Here is a 21,756-nt window from a genome sequence, read left to right as displayed (position 1 = left end):
GAACAGCTACAAAATAAAAGGCATTCCCTTGTCCCAGATGATAGATAATCTTGGCATAGAAGAAGGAAAATAGCAGATGGATAGAGATGCATGGGGGAATACAGTCGGTCTGGGTCAGGATGGTGCCTGTCTAACTGCAGTTGAATTTTTGAGGCTTTATGACTGGATCATTTCAAAGGAGAGATACAACATAAAGATGACTGTTATTGTGCTATCATAAAAGAAAAGGAGGAACATTTTGTAATATATCTAATAAGTAATGAAAGTCTTTCCTTTTTTGTGTGATACCTGTTTACACTGCGGACTTCTGTATGAATAAATCACTGCTGTAGTTGTCACAATCCAAACCAGTGCACTGCCATAAAAACAAAAGCTAGACCATGACACTTTATTATTATTATTGTTATTAATTTTGATATAGAACATGGCTGTCAAAAATGTTCTGGCTAGGTGAGCAGAATCCAGTTTAAGATTGATGCCTTAGTGCAGGTGCCTATAGCTCTTCCTACTGCTGCATATTCCCATTTCAGTGAGCATAGAGGGCATTGGCTGAACAGCCATCAGCTGTCTGCTATGCAGTGAGTCCAATCATTCTTAGGCTCCCTGAGCTGCATTAGTTGGGTTGTCACTGAGTATAACAGAGCTTGTTGGTTAGATTTCCCACTAAGTTCTTGGAACTTGGAGGCACAGCCTAAATTTCCAACATGTTCCATCCTTTTGCCATCTTTTAAGTGCTCTGCTCAAATGTATCTGCTCAATCTGAAGTCTCCAGGTTGGCCAATAGATCATGCTTTTTAGATGTAGGTTTACTGTAAGACTGGTATCATATCTTGCTATACTGAACATCTCTGATTCCTCTGAATACCACAGACGTCACCAGACATCAGAGTTAGGGTGACTAATTCAGTTGTCCTTGTTCTTCAATGCTTAAGAAGCCTGCTCAGATCCTGCCAACATGATGTACGTCTTCATGTTGGTAATCTCAAAAGCTGGTATATGAGCAGTGGCTAAAGGATAACTTGGTAACTATCTCTTTCCTAGTGTTGGAGGAATGCTCAGCCTAGATCTGTACAGTGGTAGCATCCCATTAGGGACAAAGAATTTGATGTGGGAGTGAAAGAAAGCTAGTAGGCAGAGATCCTACACAGCATGTTCTCAGTCAAACACTTTAGGTTGCCATGGCTTTTACTACAATCCACTGTCAGTGCTGTATTCTTATTTTGAATGTCTTGTCATGCACATCACATGAACTGATCGCTGTCTCTGCACTCTGTACCAGTGACTCAGCTCAGCAGGGAGCAGATACAGCAGGAGCTACTCATCAGGTAACTGTGAGTGGCATCACTGCTACAGGGATGCAGTATGCTTTCTGCAGACTGGATGCAAACCTTCCCCTGACACCAGGCAAACCCACGAGCTGCCAGGCTCTGTGGTTTGTGCCCTCATGACAGGGCTGTGGTGTTGATGTGCCTTTCACTTGCTGTAGTACTGCACAGGCCGGGTGCACCTCACGGATCTATGGTGATATCTAACAAGCACACAAGGGCAACCTTAGGGCCAGGAAACTAACAGATCCATGCTTTGGTCCTGCATCTTGTGCATACAGCCCACTGAGGTGAAGACACACCATTTTCTCAGTGTTACCAATCTCATCTACCCTTCTTCACTCTCTATGCTCACTTTCCACTTTATTTTGTTGCATTTTGCATTCAGTTTTGTGGATAGACAATGGTGCAGCGCTCATGCACGCTATCTGACTTGCACCAGTGCTAACACGAGCTGATCTGAAGTGAATTACCCAAGGTCAGGGATTTAGCTTGCATCCTATGGTTTTGTACACGGGGCTGTACAATAAGTCCTTGACTGGGACAAGCAACTTGCTTTAATACAAGAGAAAAAGACATTTATTTGCAAGGAGAGCAAGACTGATGCTGCTGTTCTGAAAATAAGGCATAAGGAAGGATGTAAATTTTTGTTCATGTCTAAACTGTATGATTTTCTCTATATTGTTATATTGATTAGCTTTGCTAGCCTTCTCCATTCTCACAGGAGATAAATGCTTGCAGTAAAAGAATTCTTGGTTATTTCAGGATACACCTCTTTTACAAATGAAAAGAAGTGTTAGAGAATGAAGCAGCAGCACTGCATCAGTGTATGAAACTGTGTTACATGCAGAGACATCCACAGAGGACCAGAACTGTCTGTGTTGGTTTGTTGCCATGCAGAGAAGCCACAATTATATGAATCTATTATTTTACTGAAGTGGAAATAGGAATACTTTTCAACCAAAGATTACAAAGATTGCTTTTAAATGTCAGTTTTTAAAAGGATATTAGCTATTAAGAGATGTACTGGATAGTGTCCCCTTAGTTTTGAGTATAGCTTGCAAAAATAAAAATTTAATGGCTCCTCATGGCAGGCTGTATTTAGACTTTGAGGTGGTTTTGTACTCACTCAGAAAGTCAGTACAAAGCTTTGATTTTTTTTAAAGTGCAGGGCTGCAGTGATTCTACATGAATTCCTTTCCATACTACACCTGTTTTACAGAGCAGACCACTTGTGAGGTTTCTAACATATACATAATTTGGGGGGGAAGGGAAGATTTTGATACTATTTGTCTAGCAGCTTTACTAAAATTTACTCAGAATTGTGTTCTCAGGAAAGCACAATTTTAACCACGTGAAAGGTTGAAAGAGCTTACTAATCCTAAGAGAAAGAAACTACAGAAACATGTCAAATCTAGTTGTTTTAATTGGAGGTATTACAGAAAACAGAATGTCATTTTCTTCCAAAGAATCAGTGTCCATTCATTTACAGGAAGTGTAAAAGGTTATGAAACTTCCCTGAAAGTATACAAATACATTGCATGAGGAAGACCTTAAAGTTTGTGAAGCAAAGGCAGCATTCTTAGACTATGCCATACCTGGCACTTCTTGTAAAAGACCGCTTGGAGTGATTGCTCCAAGGTGGAGCAAGCTGGTTTGGATGAAGTTGAGCTTCTCCACAATGGCCCCGTATGGTGCTGTGTTTTGAATTTGTAGCTGAAACGCACCAATGGCTGCTGCTAAGCAGTGCTTTCACAGCATCCAAGCTCTCTCCTTTTTCCACTCGGCCCCCATGGCAAGCAAGTGGGCAGGAGAGTGGGAGGGCAACACAGCTGGGACAGCAGATCCAAATGGACCAAAGTGATATGCCACACTGTAAGCATCATGCTCAGCAAGAAAAGCTGAGGTAGGAGAAGAAGGGGTGGGCCAATGTTCAGAGACTGGCAGGACATCGGTCTGCCTGTGCAGTCTCCCATGTTTCACTTCCTTTATTCTCTTCCTTTACTGATTAGACTTTATCTGACACCACAGGCTCTGTCACTTTTGTTCTTCCTATGTTCTCCTTCCATCCTGCTAGAGGAGAGGAAAGAGCAAGCAGCCCACCATGGTCCTTTTTGGTGCCCAGCATGGGACTTGAGAGGTTTAAGACAAGGAGAGATTTGATTGAATGGTACCTCCTTCTTCTCCTCTGGGACAGAAGTTGCCAGCCTTGAGCAATTACTCTTTAGGTTCTTGGGCATTCCTGCACAAGGGCTGTCATACCAGTGTAGGCCATGAATATGACTTTGTCTTTTCTTAAGGGTAATCAACTAGCAGGGGATATGGCACAGGAATCTGCTCACCCAGAAGACAGGTGATAAAGAGGGAAAGACGATCTGGACTCTGTCCTGGATCCAGCTGGGATGGAGTTAATTTTCTTCATAGCAGCCTATGTGGCGCAGTGCTCTGGGTCTGTGACTAAAGCAGTGCTGGTAGCACACTAAAACCATACAGCAGCTGGTGTGCCAACACAGTCTGACATCAAAGTGCCATCACGTCTCCAAAGAACTATCTCCAAAGGACTGAACCAAAACCAATGGAAATTCAGGACCATCTTTAAGCATACATCAGTGTGTTCCAGGCTCCTGGTAGGGCCCTATTTAGTGATATTTTTCACCAGCTTCTTGTGCCATCTTGCAATTTACAGACTTAACCTAAAGAGTTCTCTTTTGCTTTGGGATTCCAGTAGTTGTGCTAATACTTTATTATCAGGTGTGTAATATAACTTCTTACTTAAGGAACTGGTGCACTTGGGTCACTAGTGCTAGAAATGGTCTTTATGCTTTGTTTTGCAGTTTGTGCTGTTCTTTTGCAGCTATATAAACCTGTAGGTAATAACATCACAGTTAGCTTACAATAATTTATGCTTGGATGAAGCCCTGAAGCTCTACTGCTATAAACAAAATCCCACAGTTAGCTGTATTTTGAATTTACTAGCCATCTCAGACAGATATACTAACTCTGGAAGCCTGGAAGAGTAATCAGTAATCAGCAAGTACATTACATTCTCAATTAATTCACTGCTGCAGGTCCTATGAAGGGCTTGTTTCTGCCTATGTTTAAATGATGCTTCCTTTTTTTTTAACAATGCATTTTGTAAAACCAGTATAGAGTCTATCTGGCAGCAATTCATTTCATTCACTTTTAAGTCTGCTAGCTTAGCCATCTTGCTTTCCTAAACTTCTCCAATGGTTAAAGAAGCAAGGACCTTTTCTTGGTCATTTTTCACTTCTTCACTTTATCTCATAGTAGAAGACAGTGAGAACTGACAGCAGACCTGTAGAGCAAAACAGTCAGTGCTGAGGACCTGGCCTTTTGAACATGAACATTTTGGAGATCTTTTTCGTCTTGAGACTAGCCCTAATCTACTCCTATGGACTGAATGCCCACTGCACCTGCAGTGCATTATGTGCACTCCTGCACTTTATCTTCCAGGTTGTTTTATCTAAAAAAATTAAGCTAATGTGCTTTGAGACTCTGTGAATCATAATGTGAACCAAAGCCCAGTAGGTGGAAGGACTGGGAAGTTAGTGGTAAAAGCACTCTTCTGATCCAGACTAATGCACTAATAGAGACACACCCTTGAAGAAAGAGACACTTCTTCAGGCCTAAATTTAAATGTTTATATTAGGATTAAGTGAATCATGACCTAACAGTTCCAGTTTTCTGCAGGGGACTCTGAGCAAGTAGTTAGAGGCACAGAAGCTGAAGATGTCTGATGTTGCATGGGAAGCTGACATCCTTCTGTATCTCAGACAGATGACAGAGATGTAGTTGTCATGCTTTTTGCTGTTGGTTTTTTTTTGTTGGTGGTGGTGGTGGTTTTTTTTTTGTTTTTTAGTTAAATTGAATCACTTCTCATTTTCCATCATTTTCATACCCAGTATGCTAATCATGATTTCTTTCACAAGTTTTATTCATTTCCTGATGTTTTCTTCCTGGCTCAAAACGTCTCACAAACACATCAGCCATCCCTAGCTTTCACCCCACCATCTGAGCGCCAACCTCATTAAATCTCAGGACTGCATAAAGGAATACTGAAAGAAGGTTTAAATCATATATTGGTGGATAACTGACGGCACTGAGAACCTGTGGTCTGTGAACATACCAAATTATCAAGCTGCTTAAATAAGTAATGAATACTGCTCACACTATCTGCAACAAGCATTCCTTTGTAATGTAGATGAAAGAACACACCAAAGCCATGATACTGGAGCTGTGTCTGTTCAAAAAACACTGCTGAGGGTGATTTCTCCTACTCTACATTTTTAGTCCTAAAACTATGCTGTGGGATTTGTTTTCGATTTGTGTGTTTGTTTGCTTTTTGCATGCTCTCAGAACTACAGGTTATTTTACAGCTGTAGGCCAGCTATGAGTTGTGCTACAGGGTGACACGTTTCATGGAAATTTAATGCAAATAGTAATCATTCTCATCAGGAGCAGAAACAGGAGATCTCTCACATTTCTTGCATCTGCAGACACCTGCATGAGAGTGAACTCCACGAGAGTGAACTGCTCATGTCAAGCCAGCTCCCTTACAAAACATCCAGCACAATGGATGTTTTTTACAACCAACAAACTCAAAATTAATGCTCTTGTATGCCTGGAAACCTTTATTTCATTTTCATACTGTTTCCTCTGAAGAATGTACTAATACATAAAAACATGTAGCATATTCTTTTAACATGTGTTCGTTCCAATGTTTACTTTATCTCCTGATCTTAACCTGTAGCTTCCCATTACAAAGAAGCATTACATAAAACACCACAAACAAAAAATGCCACCATTTTAATGTTCTGCAAGTGTGCTACAAGTAAACTGTACTGTACTGAATTGGATCAAAATACTCAATGCATTTTGAGCACACTACCACCAATATATTGCTGGACCACTTTGCCACATGCAGAAGGACAATGCTGTGCTTATTGACTCATCTCTTTATTCTGAACAGAGGGAACTCACTTGGATGCCAATGGTCCATTCAGCCCAGCCAAACACTGATTTAAAAAACAGTGATGTCTTTCCCAAGCACACCAGAGGCTGCCTGTACTGTACAGAGGCTGCAAGGTGGGTTCAAGCTGTACTATGGGGTGTTACAAAGCTAAGCAAGCTAATTTTGAAATATTGCACACACTTACTATATTCAGATGATATAAGTTACTGCACCAGACTCCTTGAGTGAATATTCCTTAGGATTACTTGTTAAGGCATAACTCAGCTTGTCCATATCAGAAGAGTTTTCTATACTTTGCTCACTCTTCAGTGTCACCTGCAGTAGTATTACAGCTCTTCAACTTGCCACCTCTCAAGCTCCATTCAGGTGACAAGAACACTTAATGCATGGGTGGCACTGAGCAGATAAAGGGCTAGAGGGCTTTTACAGGCTCTACTAAAGTGCTTTCTTCAGACTAGAAGTGCACAATACCACGGTGATAAGGCTGTCCTGTGCTGATCTAAGGAAGCCTGTGATAAGGAATATAATAGGAGCAATAAGATATAAAAAATCTTTCATTCCATAAACTGTGTATCTGCGTATACCAACTGCCTACAGAGTGTTTTCTGAAGGTCATGTTTGCAAAGTGTTGCATGCTTCAGCTCCATCTTAAATGGTTTCATGCCACAAGGTGTGGGCCATTTATTGCTTGTCACTCCAAAGCCATTGAACTCTTCAGCTGTGCAGTCTGCTCCCTCCAGCCTTCCCACTGAGAATAAACAATTGGCAGGGATAGGGAGAAGGGGACATCCAAGAATGCCAGGAAGGGCCAACACAGAAAAAAGCCATGCCCTATACAGCAAAGGATTGAGCTGGTGTTTTAGTGCTATGCACAATAGTTTAACTATGTGAATTAGCCCACACAGCTGTAAAAATCACTGGGCCCATGATAAGAAAATGAAAGACAGTATTGTTGATGGTTTCTGGTTTTGCTTGTTTGCTATTATATCTCACTCTCTGTATATCTGCCTTAATCTGTGAAGGATCAGCAACCAATAAAAACTGCATTTCTGATTGATTTCACCAGCTTTTTTTATTTATGCAGGTTTGTACAGGTGATATACAAAGCATGATAAAGGCTGGATGGAAAGCAGGTGGTGGCAGTCACTGCCTGCAGTTAGTTGTCCCACTCACACTGAATGACTTTGAGCCACCTCCAGGAGGGACTGATTGCTGTGGAGTCTGTCAGAGGTAATGATGGCAGCCATCTCCAAACTGTCCATCGTGAACCACCTGAGATCCACAACTGCCCTTCTGAGAGCAAAGTACAGAACTGCACAAATGCCTACCATTTAACATTGACATTTTTTAATTCGTAGGAATTCAATGAGCTCCATGAGTCATGTCAAGCTTGACGTCAATTAGATTTTTGAAATAGGTGCACTGCACCATCCTGACTGCAGAAATTCACTCAGTCACATACAAAAACTCAGTTAAGAAGGTCAGAGTTGGCTGTCTTGAAAACAGACAAAAGATTTGCTGACCATATCCTTTACAGGGCACAGTGAGATCCTAATCTAGACTAACAAAGGTGCTGCTTCATTTTCAGTGGCATGTCTGCATGTTGCTACTGCTGAACTGCACTTGAAGCAGATGCCCCTGCCTTAAGTGGACTAAAAGTCAAGCCCTTTAACTCAAGCAGAGTGGAATTTATTATTGCCTCCTCGTGATGGTGGGGAACAAGCTGTAGGTGATGAAATAACACACACTGTAGTGATGTATCAGCAATGTATGACACCATCACCTCCTTCTACTGTTCTATAGTTATCTATTATTCATGGAGCACAAGAATGGCTATTTATTTAATGACCACAGAAAAGGCAACTTTCTTGACTTACCAGAATCAATGAAACTCTAGTCAATGCAGCTCAAAGTGATTCAGCCAACCAGCCAGGCATATACAGGCACAGTTCATAGGTAGGCCTATCACGTATTTGAGACGTTCTAGAGCAGCCAAGACATCTGCATGGAGCTCACAAGCACACCATGTGACCTGTGGAGCTCTGGAGCCCTTTCTGCAGCAGCAGTTGGATACAGCAGGCAATCTCCAAGGCCACCTGGATGCCCACATCTGGCCATGCAAAGCACTCTCCTGGGTTTCTTTCAGAGAGTTCCTTTCTAGGATCTACAGCCAAATATAATGGCTTTCCTACTGCAGTTCAGGAGCCCTGCTGTAGGGAAGCTGAGTGCTGGCCCAGGCAGCTGGCTTCAGCCCGTTACGGGGGTTGTGGAGGACCCTAAAATAAATTAGAGGTCGGTGCTGAGCAGCTTATTTAGGCCTTGCTGCATCCTACAGATGGATTAATTCCTCTCGAGAAACTGGCTGCATTCTCACATGATGTTTAAAAAGTCAGTAATTGATGTAATAGCAGCCCGCAGTTCTTAAGATCTTCTGTCTTTCTTTGAAGATGGCTGAGATAAAAACTTCTCTGACCTGTGTTATGTAGAAGTCAGAGTCTTTGATTGGAATAGATCTTCCTGGCTTTAGCACTTAGTAATCTCTTGTACTGGAATAACTGGATAAAATGAAGTGCCAGAAGTTCACCACTTTCTAACCACCAATTACGACTATGAGATGACTGAAAATTATTTTTTTTATTATTAAGGATTGTTTTGCAGAGATCTGATTAAACTCTCAACTACCATCCTATGAAGCCAAGTAAGGTGCTGAAAAGTCTTCATGAATTCTGGCAACCTCTTATTCAGAACTGGAACCAGCAATAAATTGCATCTGTGAAAGAAGACACTGTTCATGGGAAAAACATAAAAGCCTGGCAAAGTACAGATCTGCCCCGCCACATCCAGAGCTTATTGTCATCTCAAAGACTCCAAACTACATCCCTCTGGGCAGCTGAGGTACAGTTGCAAGTAACTGATGACAAAAATAGGAAATGACTCATTCAGGGAAGGAGACCTTTTTTTCCTCATTCAGCTGCACGACAATGCAGACAGGTCCCAAACCAGGTCCCCCATCTCTTCACAACTAGTGGTTCTTTCTGGATCACTGTTAATCTACATAAGAGCTGTTCAATCCTCTTTTTCTTCATCAGACTAACTCAGAAACTAGCCACTAGTCCAATGGTAAGCTAAAGGATGAAAACTGATTGCATGAGAGTTGACTACAGCTAAAACATAAAAAATTTAGATGAGTATTTGAAGGGGTTGGGTGTTTGTTTTGTTTTTGTTTTTGTTTTTTGGAGTGCCATACCAACAATCACCAATTCAGTTTCTAATTTGAGAGTTCTTTTATCCTGTTTTCCTTCCAGGCAACGACTAATACCTTACAACATATCTGGTTGGCTAACAAAACACATACTACCCTGGTGACCCAAACTTCAGCCAGCCTCACTTATATCATCTCTCGCATGGATTGCAAGCAATATGGTCTGCTCAGCTATCAACTCTTAAGAAACTCCAAAAATACTTACCAGTAGTTCAGGAAACTCCATCACATCACTTCAATTACTTGGATTATCAAAAGCAAAGCAAAGCAATCCTCTGCTCTTGGCACTGCCCAATGATGAAACCAAGTCAATTAATTTGACTCCCAGTTCTTATCAGTGGCCTGAGTTCCAGATCATTAAAAAGGCCTCCTAAAACTCTGTGATGAGTTGACAAAGCAAAGCTGACAGGAGTTTGCTCTTCGGGTATAACTGAGCTTTCTATAATAAGGTGCAATTATTTGTACAAGAGAGAGCTTTCTTACAGGAAGATTTGTGTGTGAAGTCAATTGCCACACAAGCTAAAGATTAACAAATCTTCACCTGTTTTTGGATTCATGTGCAAGGTGAAGTTCTGCTGTCCCTAATGTAAACACAGTCAATGTGGGATGCATAGATAAAAGACGTAACAGGAGGGCAAGCTGAGCTGGTCAGCACTAACCAGTGCTCCATACAATGGATACCAACAAGCAGCCTGCAAGGAAGAAGGCAGAGATGGTCGGCCTGACAACTCTGGTTAGAAGCAAAGAGCCCATTTTTAATCCCGAGTTGAGCACATCCACTGCAACAGGATAAGCCTCCATCTCACCAGCTCTTCTCTCCAGGCAATGCTTCTGTCCCAAACGCACGCTCTAGCCAAGTACAAAGCTCTCTGCCTTACCCAGCCAAACCCGCCCTGCCGTATCAGTTTTAACCCCAAAGCCCGAGGGACTTCAGGAAGAGCTGAAGCCGCCCGGGCAGCACGCCGCAGTCCCTCAGCCCTGCCTCCCGCACCCCGAGCCCTCCTCACAGGAACGGAACCCGTGCGCTGTGCGACCCGTGTCCGCACGCTGCCGCTCACAACACGAGCGGCTCCGCAGAAGGAGCTGCCATCTTCTCGACACGCACCCGGCTCGGCTCGCTCCTCCCGGCTCGGTCCCGGTGGGCGCCGAGCTCTCCTCGGAGAGGAGAACTTCACAACGGCGCCGATTCCCACGGCGCTTCCGACGCCGCTTCAGCCCCACAGCACCGCCACGCGCCCCGCGGCCGGGCCGAGCCCCGCTCTCCCCCCCGCCGCCCGGGCGCCTCCCGCGGAAGCCCCGGACCCGCAGCTCCGCCCCGCTCCCGGCTGTGGGCTGGGGCCGGGCGGGGGAGCGGCCCCAGCGGCCCCGGCCCCGCCCCGCCATGCCGCAGCCGTAGGCAGCCGGCGGCCGCTCCCAGCCCTCGGCCTCCGCGGCCTCCGGGAGGCGCGGCGGCGGCCCGGCGCTGCCCGATGGGCGGCCTGCTGAGCGGCGTCAGCTTCAAGGAGCCCACCACGGTGGAGGACTGCGACTCCACCTGGGAGACCGACTCGGAGCCCGAGGCGCCGGAGCCCGGCGGGGAGCCTCGGCGCCAGCAGCAGCAGCAGGAGGGGGTGTGCACCGCCGCGGGAGGCGGGGAAGAGCCGCCCGCCGCTGACGACCGGCCCGAGGAGCCTCCGCGGCCGCCGGAACAAGGGGAGCGGGCCGAGGGGGACGCCGGCGGCCCCGAGCAGGTACCGCCCGCGCCGGGACGAGCCCTGGTCCGGCACCGCGCTGCGGCGGGGCGGGAGGAGGGAGGGAGCGAGGCGGTGCGCCGCCCCGATCTGCGGAACCGCTGGCGGGGGGACCCGAGGGAGGGCGGGCCGCTTCCGACACCCGGAGGCGTCGTGTCAGGGTGCGGAACTCCGCATCTCCATCGGAAGGAACGGCGCGGGTGCTCGGGCGGGGAAGAGGCCTCCGTTGGCCCGCCTCCATCCGTCGGGCCCGGCCGCTCGCGGCTGCGGGAGCTCCGTGCCGGGCCGGGAGGCGGGTCGTACCGCGCCGGCACCGGAACGGCCGTGCTGAGAGAAACGAGGCCTCGAGAGCGCTGCTCCCGCTTCCAGCGGAGGTTCCGTGTCGCGTTGCGTGTAGTCTGGAACTTGGCCTCGGCACTGAATGGTTGAAGAGCCGGGACGTTGGGGCAGGCGTGGCGGGGAGGCGTGGCACCCGCCGGCTCCGAGCGGAGGTTCCTCCGCAGCCGCTGCTTGGCCGTTAGTGTCGCCGGAGTTTGCCCCGAACGCAAGGCGCACCGACTGGGTCTGGATTTTTGGCTTACGAACTGCCGCTGTGCAAAATTAAACAAGTATAAGCGTTTATTGTTTTCATTTCTACTTGATACGCGGTGCTGGTGGCTTGCTGGTGCCTGTGTCGGGCTATCGCTTGCTCAGGTAGGCGCGTTTTGCCTGCAGTCAGAGTTGGGCTGCGTGGAAACAAATACCTGGCAGTAATGTAATACTGATAAGCAATGAGTATACGATAATAAATCTTGGTCGCAGAAGTTTCCCTTTTTAGTTGTGACTTCAATCTGTGTTTGCCGGTGGCAAGGTGTGGAATTACTGTATTTTTTTCACTCTTATTTGGTCTTTAGTCTTAGTGTAGAAACTTAGTTTAGAGAATTAAACAATCCAAATCACTTTGTTACGGTATATTTATAAAGAAATAATGTAGAAAATAAAGTGGTTGGCAGCAAGTTGAATTGCTCTGTAGAGCAGTACTTCTTTTTCTTCAATACATGCTGGTTTTTCGAGTGTTCTCACCGGTCAGTGGAATGACTTCCATTGACCTTGGTGTGCTCTGTTTGTCTCAGGTTGTAGCAAACAGCTGCTGTTCAGGACAAGGCCTTGTACAAGTGCATTTTCTCTTTGCAGGTTTTCCTTTGGGAATTTAGTGGTATTTCTCACCAGGATTGTAACTTAAGTTCTGAGGAAAGAATAATACAGAACAGTTCATGAAGGCACTTGCACTACAGATTGCTTGTCTGTGACTGTTTTCTTCCACAGAATGCAGGGAAAGCAGTTAAGTCAAGATACACATGACAAATATTATTTGCAAATAATGTGGCTTCCTGATCAAAATTAGCATTTTCACATTCAGTTACTTATTTAATCTTCTATTAGCACCATCTTGGTTGCTTCAAAGTCTTACCTTTTAAATTTGGGAGTAAGTATGTGTATGTATTCAGCAGAAAGATGTTTGGTGTTTGACCAGACAGTAGGCAAATATGTGTACTTGTGTATGTTTACATTGCTGAAATATTGTGAAAAATAATTAATATTACTCAGGTTCAGTACTTGGTGTGTTTGTGTACCATTATTATTTACTTTTTAAATGTTTCAGAGCGGTGATGGAACAGAGCTGACAGCCAAGCCAAAGAGAAGCTTCTATGCAGCAAGGGATTTATACAAGTACCGACATCAGTATCCAGTAAGAATATTTTACGGTTTAAAATTCTCTTTTCAGTAGAGAGCAGCACGTGACCTGGGAAATTCTGAATGTAATGATGCTTAATAAATATGAGAAATAAGAATAGTCATAAAGCTGCTGGAAGGGCCCAGTGTGTGCCGGTGAGAGGGGGATGAAACAAGGGCAGCATCTTTTCATCCTAGATGTATGTGCAAACACATGAGGTGTGTAAGCCTGGGAATAGTGACAGAATCCCAGAAAGAGTTGTATGCACTGAAAACTGGAGAGGGTACACAGAGTCCGGATAATGGTCCCTTGGAGGTTCCTTGAGCCAGAAGCCAGGTGCTGCTATGCTTGCTGTTTCTTCTCAGTGGGAGAAGGAGGTGGTCGGAAGGAACTGGCAGATCTCTAAACTGCTTACCTGAAATGCTAAACCTTTATTGTCCTCACATTATTCAAAGAGCAGAATGTCACTTTGTGGGTGTTCTCAGTAGCGGGTTGTGTTTTGTAGGCTGATAATGTCCTATTTTCTTTCTTTCAGCAGAACTTTAAAGATCTTCGATACCAAAATGACTTGTGCAATCTCCGCTTTTACAAAAATAAAATCCCTTTTAAACCTGACGGTGAGTAATCTGTGACACTAATAATGATAGCAGTAGAACGTTCACCCACAACAATAACAGAGTAATACTGTTATTATCTGATAAATTTGAAGTGTGTGGCTATATGTTGTATGATTTGAACTTCCTGTATTGGACTACCATGTTGATAACAGGCTGATAATGCTTAAGCCAAAGTTTGCTTCTCCTCTAGACAGGTCATGCTTTTCTTGTGCTGAAAAGTGTGATGAGATGTTGTTAGCACAACACATTTACTCTAGAGGCACTGCCTTTTGTTAAACAAAGATAACGCTGTTGCACCATGCTTAACAAACTCTTGCTGCTTGAAAAGGAGTGACAGGGCTTAGGCTGTTATTCCTAGCACCATGCGAGGGGAAAATGAATATGTTGTCACTTCCTCATGTGTGAGAAATTGTTTTGTTATCAGTAGTATAATAATCAGAGTCCCTGGTGGTTCTGGTAATGAAGCAGGGCTCTCACAAGCAAGGTACTGTGCAAACACAGAACAAGCTGGAAAATGACAAACCCTTGCTCTAGAGAGTTTGCCATCCTTTTGTCTCTCATACTTTGGCTGCAGACAGATGGGGGAAGCAGAAGGAGACAATAAAACAGTGTTGGTTAGAACGATAGGCAGGAGTCTTGGCACATGAGAGCTCAGCCATTGACAAAAAAACAAAAAAAAGAAAGCTTCAAGCAGCAGAGTTCTGAAAGTATGAGAAGGTTACTTTGAAGGTGTATGCAGAGAGATTTTTCTCAGCGTGAGAGGAGCTGAAATACAAAAGCGTGTATTTGAATACATAAGGAGTGAGAAGTGGAGGCTGCTGTTGAGGGCTGGTCAGAGATAGGAATCAATCTCTTTGCAGCAAACAGGTTGTGACACCATAGGATTGGACAGATCAGAAAAGACTGAAAGTGGAATATAAAGTTAAAAAAAAAAAGCTGCTGTTGTTTAGAAATGCATTTTCAGCAGCATTCAAAGTAGACGTACAGTTGGCAACAGTGTGCTTTTCAAGGTCAAGAAAAACAGTGTTGAGATGAAATACCTAAATTCTGATGGAAAGCTGGAACGTTATCAAGAAGGATGTAAAGATGTCAGTATAGCCAGGAAGGTTGAAAATTACAGCTGTTGATAGGCAAAAAATTGAGTTATAATAACCTCAGTGAGTGAGAAGATAAGTCAGGTTATGCTAAAAAAAAGATAATAATCCTGAATTTTAGATCTAGATATACACAGGCTAATGCTGAAGACTGCATTTTCAGCTTGGCTAGATGAAAACTTAGATCTGTGAGTTACCTGCAAGTTCACTTGCAGAGAGTAGATCAAGAAAGAAAGGGAAAGGTTCAGAGGACCATGTGAGCCCGTAAGAGAAAAGGTTTTGGGTGATCCTTTAAAGGCTGGAAAAGGAAGGAGGTGTTCTAGAGGATTAACCAGGTGAAGCTATAGGAGGCCTTGCCTCCTAAGGCAAATGTTAGTTTTGGCAAGTTTTAAAATTTTCTTTTTCAGGAGAAAATCATGAGTGGTGGTGTCAAGAGTTAGCTGATAGGCCGTGAAAGCTGAGGTCATGATGACAGAGCTCTGACTGTGAAGGTATTTTTGAGGATGGGAAAGAATTGTTACCACCTTAACCTTGCCCTGGGTCCGTGAGAGTATTTAGAAGGAGTTGAAGCTACTGCGTTTTGGGCTGAAGTAGTAGGGAATGTTACTGAGGGAAAGAAAGGATGTTTGTGGAGCACTCCTAGGTCTGAAGTTTAATTCCACAGTTTACTGACTCTTGAGTTACAGTCTCTAGACCTTGGAATTCAGTGGGAAGCTTTCTGATACTTAAAACATAATTACTTTACAAGTTCTGTGGGGTGTGATGAGGGCAGGAGAGCCTCTTAGTCAGATCCTTTCCCAGCCTTCCAGCCTTGCCTGCACTGTAAACTTTGTGTTCTTATCTCTTTGGCTACTTTTTTTAAGTACAAAGGGAGTTTTCACTTGTTATTGGGACTGACATGGAAAACTTCACTAGGCAGAGGTATCCCATGTGTAATAGGAGACCATTCAAACGGGGCTTTGGGCTTTTTAGGTCACTCCTGTGCTATTTGAATTTGGGAGAGGCCATGCTGCCGTGGTTGAACTGCTGGTTTCAGTCTAAAAATATGCTAATACTGGCTGTTCATGGGAAGAGAGAGAGATTTTGGAACAAGTAATGTCCTTATGTGCATGTGTACAGTGAAAAGATACCCTGGTCTGTAACTGAATTTCATGTCTGTGATCTTGATGTGAAAAATGATTAATTTTTTTTAGGTATACTTTGTCTCCTTTTTCTGTCACTCTGGCATTGCAAGAAGAGCTGATTAAATGCCACAACTGTTTTCAGGCTACTAAAAGCTGAACTTTCCATTTGATGAGCTTGAACTGAGCTTCCAAGTTCCAACTAACAGCAATGGCATCAATACTTTTGGCCACAGAAAGTTGCCAAAGATTTTCAAATCTTAACATTACTTGCAGCAGGAGAGATTCCTAGAATGAAAGATTTATGGAAGTGTTGAGGCCTATTCCAGAAAGATGATAAATATGCAGAACTTTCCTGTGTTTAAGCGATGGCAGTTGACTCATGTTTCAATAATATACTTAAGTGGTTGGTCAATTACCAGTCAGTGTGACAAAGAAAACTAGAAAATGAGAATATTTTGAAAATTGTATTTCTTTAAGTTATTGTCATGTACCCTTAAGTGTTTTAAGTCAATTGATTTATTTGTTAATTAAAATTTGATGAAACTCTTATTTTTAATTAAGTTTCAGCAACTAAATAAATTATTTTTTTTTAGTAGGCCTTATTTTACACAGTATGTGAAAGAAAATTAAAGCATGTATTCTGTCAGTATGAGGTACTTGCCATGTAAATGGCATAAATGATGTACTTTCTTTATGTAGCTGAAAGCTGGTTTTGGTGGCTGCCTAACAATTTTTTCTGATTATTTTTGTGCAGGAGTTTATATTGAAGAAGTCCTAAACAAATGGAAAGGAGATTATGAAAAACTGGAACATAACCACACATACATACAGTGGTTGGTCACTTACTACCTATTTCTATTTCCAAGGATTATCTGGGTTAAGTGTTTATGTACTGTTAGCTGTAATTCATTGTTTCTTTTAACAGGCTTTTCCCTCTGAGGGAACAAGGTCTGAACTTCTATGCGAAAGAATTAACTACATATGAAATTGAGGTAATACAAGTTGAGCTTAAAACAAACCATCACACTGATATTGATACATAACTACTTCTTGTTATGCAGAGTTGTTTTTATACAATGCAGAAGCACCTGCTTTAATGTCACTTTGAATTTTGGATGTTTTCTTTATTAGGAGTTCAAGAAAACAAAGGAAGCAATTAGAAGATTCCTTTTGGCTTACAAAATGATGCTGGAATTTTTTGGAATAAAATTAATTGATAAAACTGGAAATGTAGCACGAGCTGCTAACTGGCAAGAAAGATTTCAGCATTTGAATGAGTAAGTAATGACATGCACTCGACTCCAGAATTGCTGTAGAATCTCTTTAGTCTGTTGTTTCCTACAGAAAGAGAAGATACTTTTTTCTGAAAGTTGCCAGTAAAAAAGATAAAAAGAAATACTCAATGTCTAGTTTGTATCTGTTGTACATTCTTCCTTCCCCTTTCTCTGAATCATAAAATTGTATCATGAAATCATTTGAGTTGGAAGAGAACCTTAAAGGTCATCCAGTCCAACTCCCCTGCAGTGAACCAGAACATCCACAGCTAGGTCAGGTTGCCTAGAGACAGTTTGAGCTTGACCTTGAATCTCTCCAGGGATGGGGCATCCATAGCTTCTCTGGGCAACCTGTTCCAGTGCCTCACTCTGCTTATTATTACAAAAAAAAAAAAAAATCAACTTTTTCCTCCTATCCAGTCTAAATCTCCCCTCTTTTAGCTTGAAACCATTTCCCCTTGTGCTGTTACTGAAGAGTCTGTCCTTCTTTCTTATAGCCCCCTTTAGGTTTTGAAATGCAACTCTCAGGTCTTCCCAGAGACCTGGAAGGTCCTGAAGACCTCTCTTTTGGTTGTGCTTCTTGCCTGTTAAGGAGCTGACATCCTTGTGTTCTGTACACAGCTTGAGATGTTGTTGAAGATCACAGTACCAAAGTAATTTGTCTGTCTTGCTACAGAATGCTCTCACTTGATCATAAAGCTCAGCTTCTCAGTTACAGGGAATGGGTTGCTTGTCTTTGTACTGACATTTTTTCTTGAGGAAAATCAAATTCTCAACACTTGTATGGAAGCTGACTTATAAAGATATTCCTCCCTCCTCAAAACATATTCTATTTTGAATTTGATATTTATTAACTACATTGCTTAGACTTGTATTGAGTCAAACCTTACCTTCAGCTTTCAGCAGCAGACCATTTGTCACCTTACTTCATCATTACAGGGAGAGTAAGTTTGCACTGAATTTTGTCCAGTGCAATATATTTAAAATTTCTTTTCACATCTTGCGATTGCTTTATTTTTAGCTCTAAGGCCAGAGGTACCAGCAGCTTTCTTGCAGTATCTTGTTCTCCTGTTTAAATGAAAACTTGTTTCTTAAGGTAGGATTGCTGGTGGCTAAATCTGAATAATGGGGATAATTTGTTACTAATTTCACTCAAATTTTATGAGCCAACTAACAGGGACCTGCTCAGAGTCAGGCCACAGATAAAATGAGGTTTCAGGAGACCCAAGTCACTCACTGTGCATTCATAGATTGTAATTACTATGTTGTTATAATACAAAGTAATTATATGAGTGTCTACTTGTGTACACGCTACCATGTAGCTACTCATAATACTAGTGAGCAGCTATACTACTTTAAATCAGGAGTTGTGGTTCTTCTAACCTAACTTCTGCTGTGTAAATTTTAGGTGTTTAAGTTCTACTGTTTACTTATATGTGTTTATGAGGAGCTTCACACTTCAGAACAAATTTGAGAAGATAAATTTATTTCATCTACTGCCTCAGTACCTTTTGCAGACATTAATTTTCAGTCCCAACATCCTTGCAAAGATGATGAATGGATGAAACCTGGCAGGCTTCATCAACTGAAAAATAAAACTTCAGAAAGTTTGAAGTATATATCTTGAGTGATTAAAAATGAATGAGAAAATGTATTTCCAGTTCTGTTTCTGTAAGGCTTTTCTTTTCTGATTCAATGGATTTTTTTTAACCTTTTCTTCCAAAGGTCTCAACACAACTACTTGAGAATCACTCGAATTCTGAAAAGTCTTGGTGAACTTGGATATGAGAGTTTCAAATCTCCCCTGGTAAAATTTATTCTCCATGAAGCTCTTGTGGAAGATACCATTCCCAATATTAAGCAAAGTGCTCTAGAGTATTTTGTGTATACTATTAGAGACAGAAGAGAAAGGAGAAAGCTCCTGAGATTTGCGCAGCAGCATTATACACCATCAGAGCATTTTATCTGGGGACCCCCAAGAAAACAGAAGTCAGAGGGAAGCAAAACAAATAAAAAGCCAGCATCTCCGATTTCTGTGCACAGTAGTTATATTTCTAAGCATAAGAAACTGAAAGAGCCTAAGAGTACATCCACAAGCGGAACCTCAGCTAGTAAAGCAACTGAAGAGAGAAAAGTAGAACTCAGAAAAAATGGAGAAGAAAATGATCAGGATGAACAAGAAATGAACTGTGATGCTGTTAAGCAGAGCAGTGAAAAGAACAGCGGTGCTGATAGTGGTCAGCTTTCAAAATCAGAAGCAATTCACGATCCTTCGGACAAAAAAGAGGACACTTCTTATTCCAGAAAGGATGATGAAAATATGAACAATGACTGCAGAAATCATCCAGATAAATCTTTATGTGACCCTGAGAATTGTTCAAATAATGTGTCGTCAGATCTACAAGATAACCTTGATGAGGACACACCTGCAGGGGGAACCACCACAAAAACCAAGGATGAGATCAAATTATGAGTCTGAGGTTAAAAGTCTTTGTTTCATAACGAATGAAGCAAATTATTCATCACTTCTTCGTTCTTGGTGAAATTTGCATCTAATCTAGTATAAAATGTTCATGCTTGTTGGGAATGCATCAGATTAGGCTTCTGTTACGCTAATGAATTTTGCTTTTTTTAATCTCTGTTTGTCAGATGAGAATCAAGTGTAGCTATTTAAAATTATTGTGTAAATTCAAAGCCTGGGAATTCATTATGCTTTCCAGACATATTGCATAGCAGGAAAAAAAAATAGCACTTTTTCCCATTAAATTAATCTGGTGTTTATTTATTTATTTATTTATTTTAAATGTAATTTTCTAGTAAGTCTTAGAGCATCCGAATTGAAGTTTCTTTTAATATGCTTTCAGTGTTGATTTCTTTTTGTGAAATGACTAGAAATTATTTCAAAAACAAAATTTTTCACAAGTGGATTTTCCTTAGGAACTGTGTTTATTTCTAATGGCAGCATTTGCACAGCATCTTTTACCTTAGATTAGCACCCTTGTCTGAGACAATAGATCTTGAAGCATCCTATGCAGCTGGATAGCCAATACATCAAATAAATGTTTAAGTTACAGTGAAACTGTATACACAGCTTTTGGGTACAAGGAAAGTTGCACTTTATCTTTTAGTCTCTTTAAGGTTTCCTCATGCCTCATTTGCCACTTCTGCTGAGTTGTGAGGTGGAGTCAATCTTAGGTTTGGTCTCAGTATGAAAGTTCTTTAGCTCTCTGTCTCTCATCAGCTGGCTTTAGCAGCTGGGAAGCCCCACTCCCTAGGGATCAACCACCAGCAGCTCAAAAGCAGTTCTGTTTTTTTGTTTTGTTTTGTTTTGTTTTTCCCCACAGGAAAACACTACTGAGCCATCAGAGCCATTGGAGGAAATGTCACCTGGCCTGTCCAGCTGAATCTGAACTAAATTGGGTGGTCTGTACAATGCAGAATCTCCTGATGCTGGCCTGTGGAAGAAAGCCAGTCCTGCTGGTCTATGAGTGAAAGGAATTTCAAATCTTTTCTCTCTGTCAGAGGTTTTTCACTTTTTCATGTTATTTCATAGGCTGAGAACTGAAAAAAGCCTGTCTGCCAGGCTGACTAGAGAAGATAGGAATTTTGGTTTTGTTTACTTAAGGACCGCATGATTTTCCTGAGCATCTTTTTCTAACTTCATGCCATTCAGTCAAGCAAGATGCTACCCAGCAAGTTAATTGTATACCATGTGGATTAAAATGTAGTGTAGGTAGAACTCATGCTTTCTACAGTACTAAAATAGTCTACTATATGTATTTTCTATTTTAAAATGTATATATTATCCACTGCCTTTGATGTATTTTTGATGAAATATTATAAAGCAGGTACCTGACTATGGTGTGAGTAACAGAGTGCTGCAAGACTTCATTCAAGTCTTGTAACTTAAAATGACTGTCTTCAGGGATTTAAAAACGTAGATGGAATGTCCTGTATTTTTCTCTATCACTAATTTCCTTTATGGCAGTGCATCATCTCTTTCTTTCCCCAGGTAGCTTTTTCTCTTGGGGTCAAACAGAGTTGTAATTAGAGATCTTGGCACCTATGGAGAAAGATTAAGCTCTTTCCATCCAAAAGAAACAGAGGAAAGTTATGTTTCTACTTTTTCTGTGCTTTTTTGTAAGGAAAGGATTGTATGTAAATCTTTGTTTTCAGTTTTGGTTGGTTATTTGTTTGTTTTTTAAGGGTAGCCCGGGTAGCTCAACAGGCATTGAGTCTGTCTGATTGGAAATGTGCAAGAGAATTCCATCATAGTCAGTGCTGCATGAAAGATGACAACTTAGTTGGTGCTGAGAATGACCTTCAAATTGTCCTGGTCTTGAACCAGGGTCCTCCTTTTCGTGTTTGTCCCTGACCTTCTGAGCAGAAGAGGGCAGGAAACGCTTGGATAAAATTAGTCCATGTAGTTAAAGACTCCAACCCTACGCATACACTCAGAGAGGACAGTTCTGTGTTCTGCCTATGACTTTTTAAATCTTGAGTGCCTAACCATGCCAACTTAATAGCGTTGTTTTAACACAGTTATTACTTGAATGGCATAGGAAAAATTTACACTGTGTATGAAGAAGTATAAGCTAGTTATACAGAACCTTCAGTTTCTAG

General features: G+C 42.2%; 1 protein-coding gene across 1 annotated transcript; it reads left to right on the top strand.

Moving 5' to 3' along the window:
• The first annotated feature begins 11,049 nt into the window (after window positions 1–11,049).
• OGFRL1 (opioid growth factor receptor like 1) lies at window positions 11,050–20,212 on the top strand. The gene is made up of 7 exons (XM_042825538.1): window positions 11,050–11,310; window positions 12,953–13,039; window positions 13,560–13,641; window positions 16,614–16,692; window positions 16,785–16,851; window positions 16,991–17,136; window positions 18,859–20,212. Exons 1-7 carry the CDS (start codon window positions 11,050–11,052, stop codon window positions 19,604–19,606), a joined length of 1,470 nt encoding a protein of 489 aa, XP_042681472.1. The 3' UTR covers window positions 19,607–20,212.
• The last annotated feature ends 1,544 nt before the right edge of the window (window positions 20,213–21,756 follow it).

Source organism: Centrocercus urophasianus, unplaced genomic scaffold (assembly GCF_019232065.1).
Source record: "Centrocercus urophasianus isolate 14NV4802_14NV808 unplaced genomic scaffold, USGS_Curo_1.0 seq_10, whole genome shotgun sequence".
Classification (NCBI taxonomy): Eukaryota; Metazoa; Chordata; class Aves; order Galliformes; family Phasianidae; genus Centrocercus; species Centrocercus urophasianus.
This window is presented reverse-complemented; position numbering and strand designations above follow the sequence as displayed.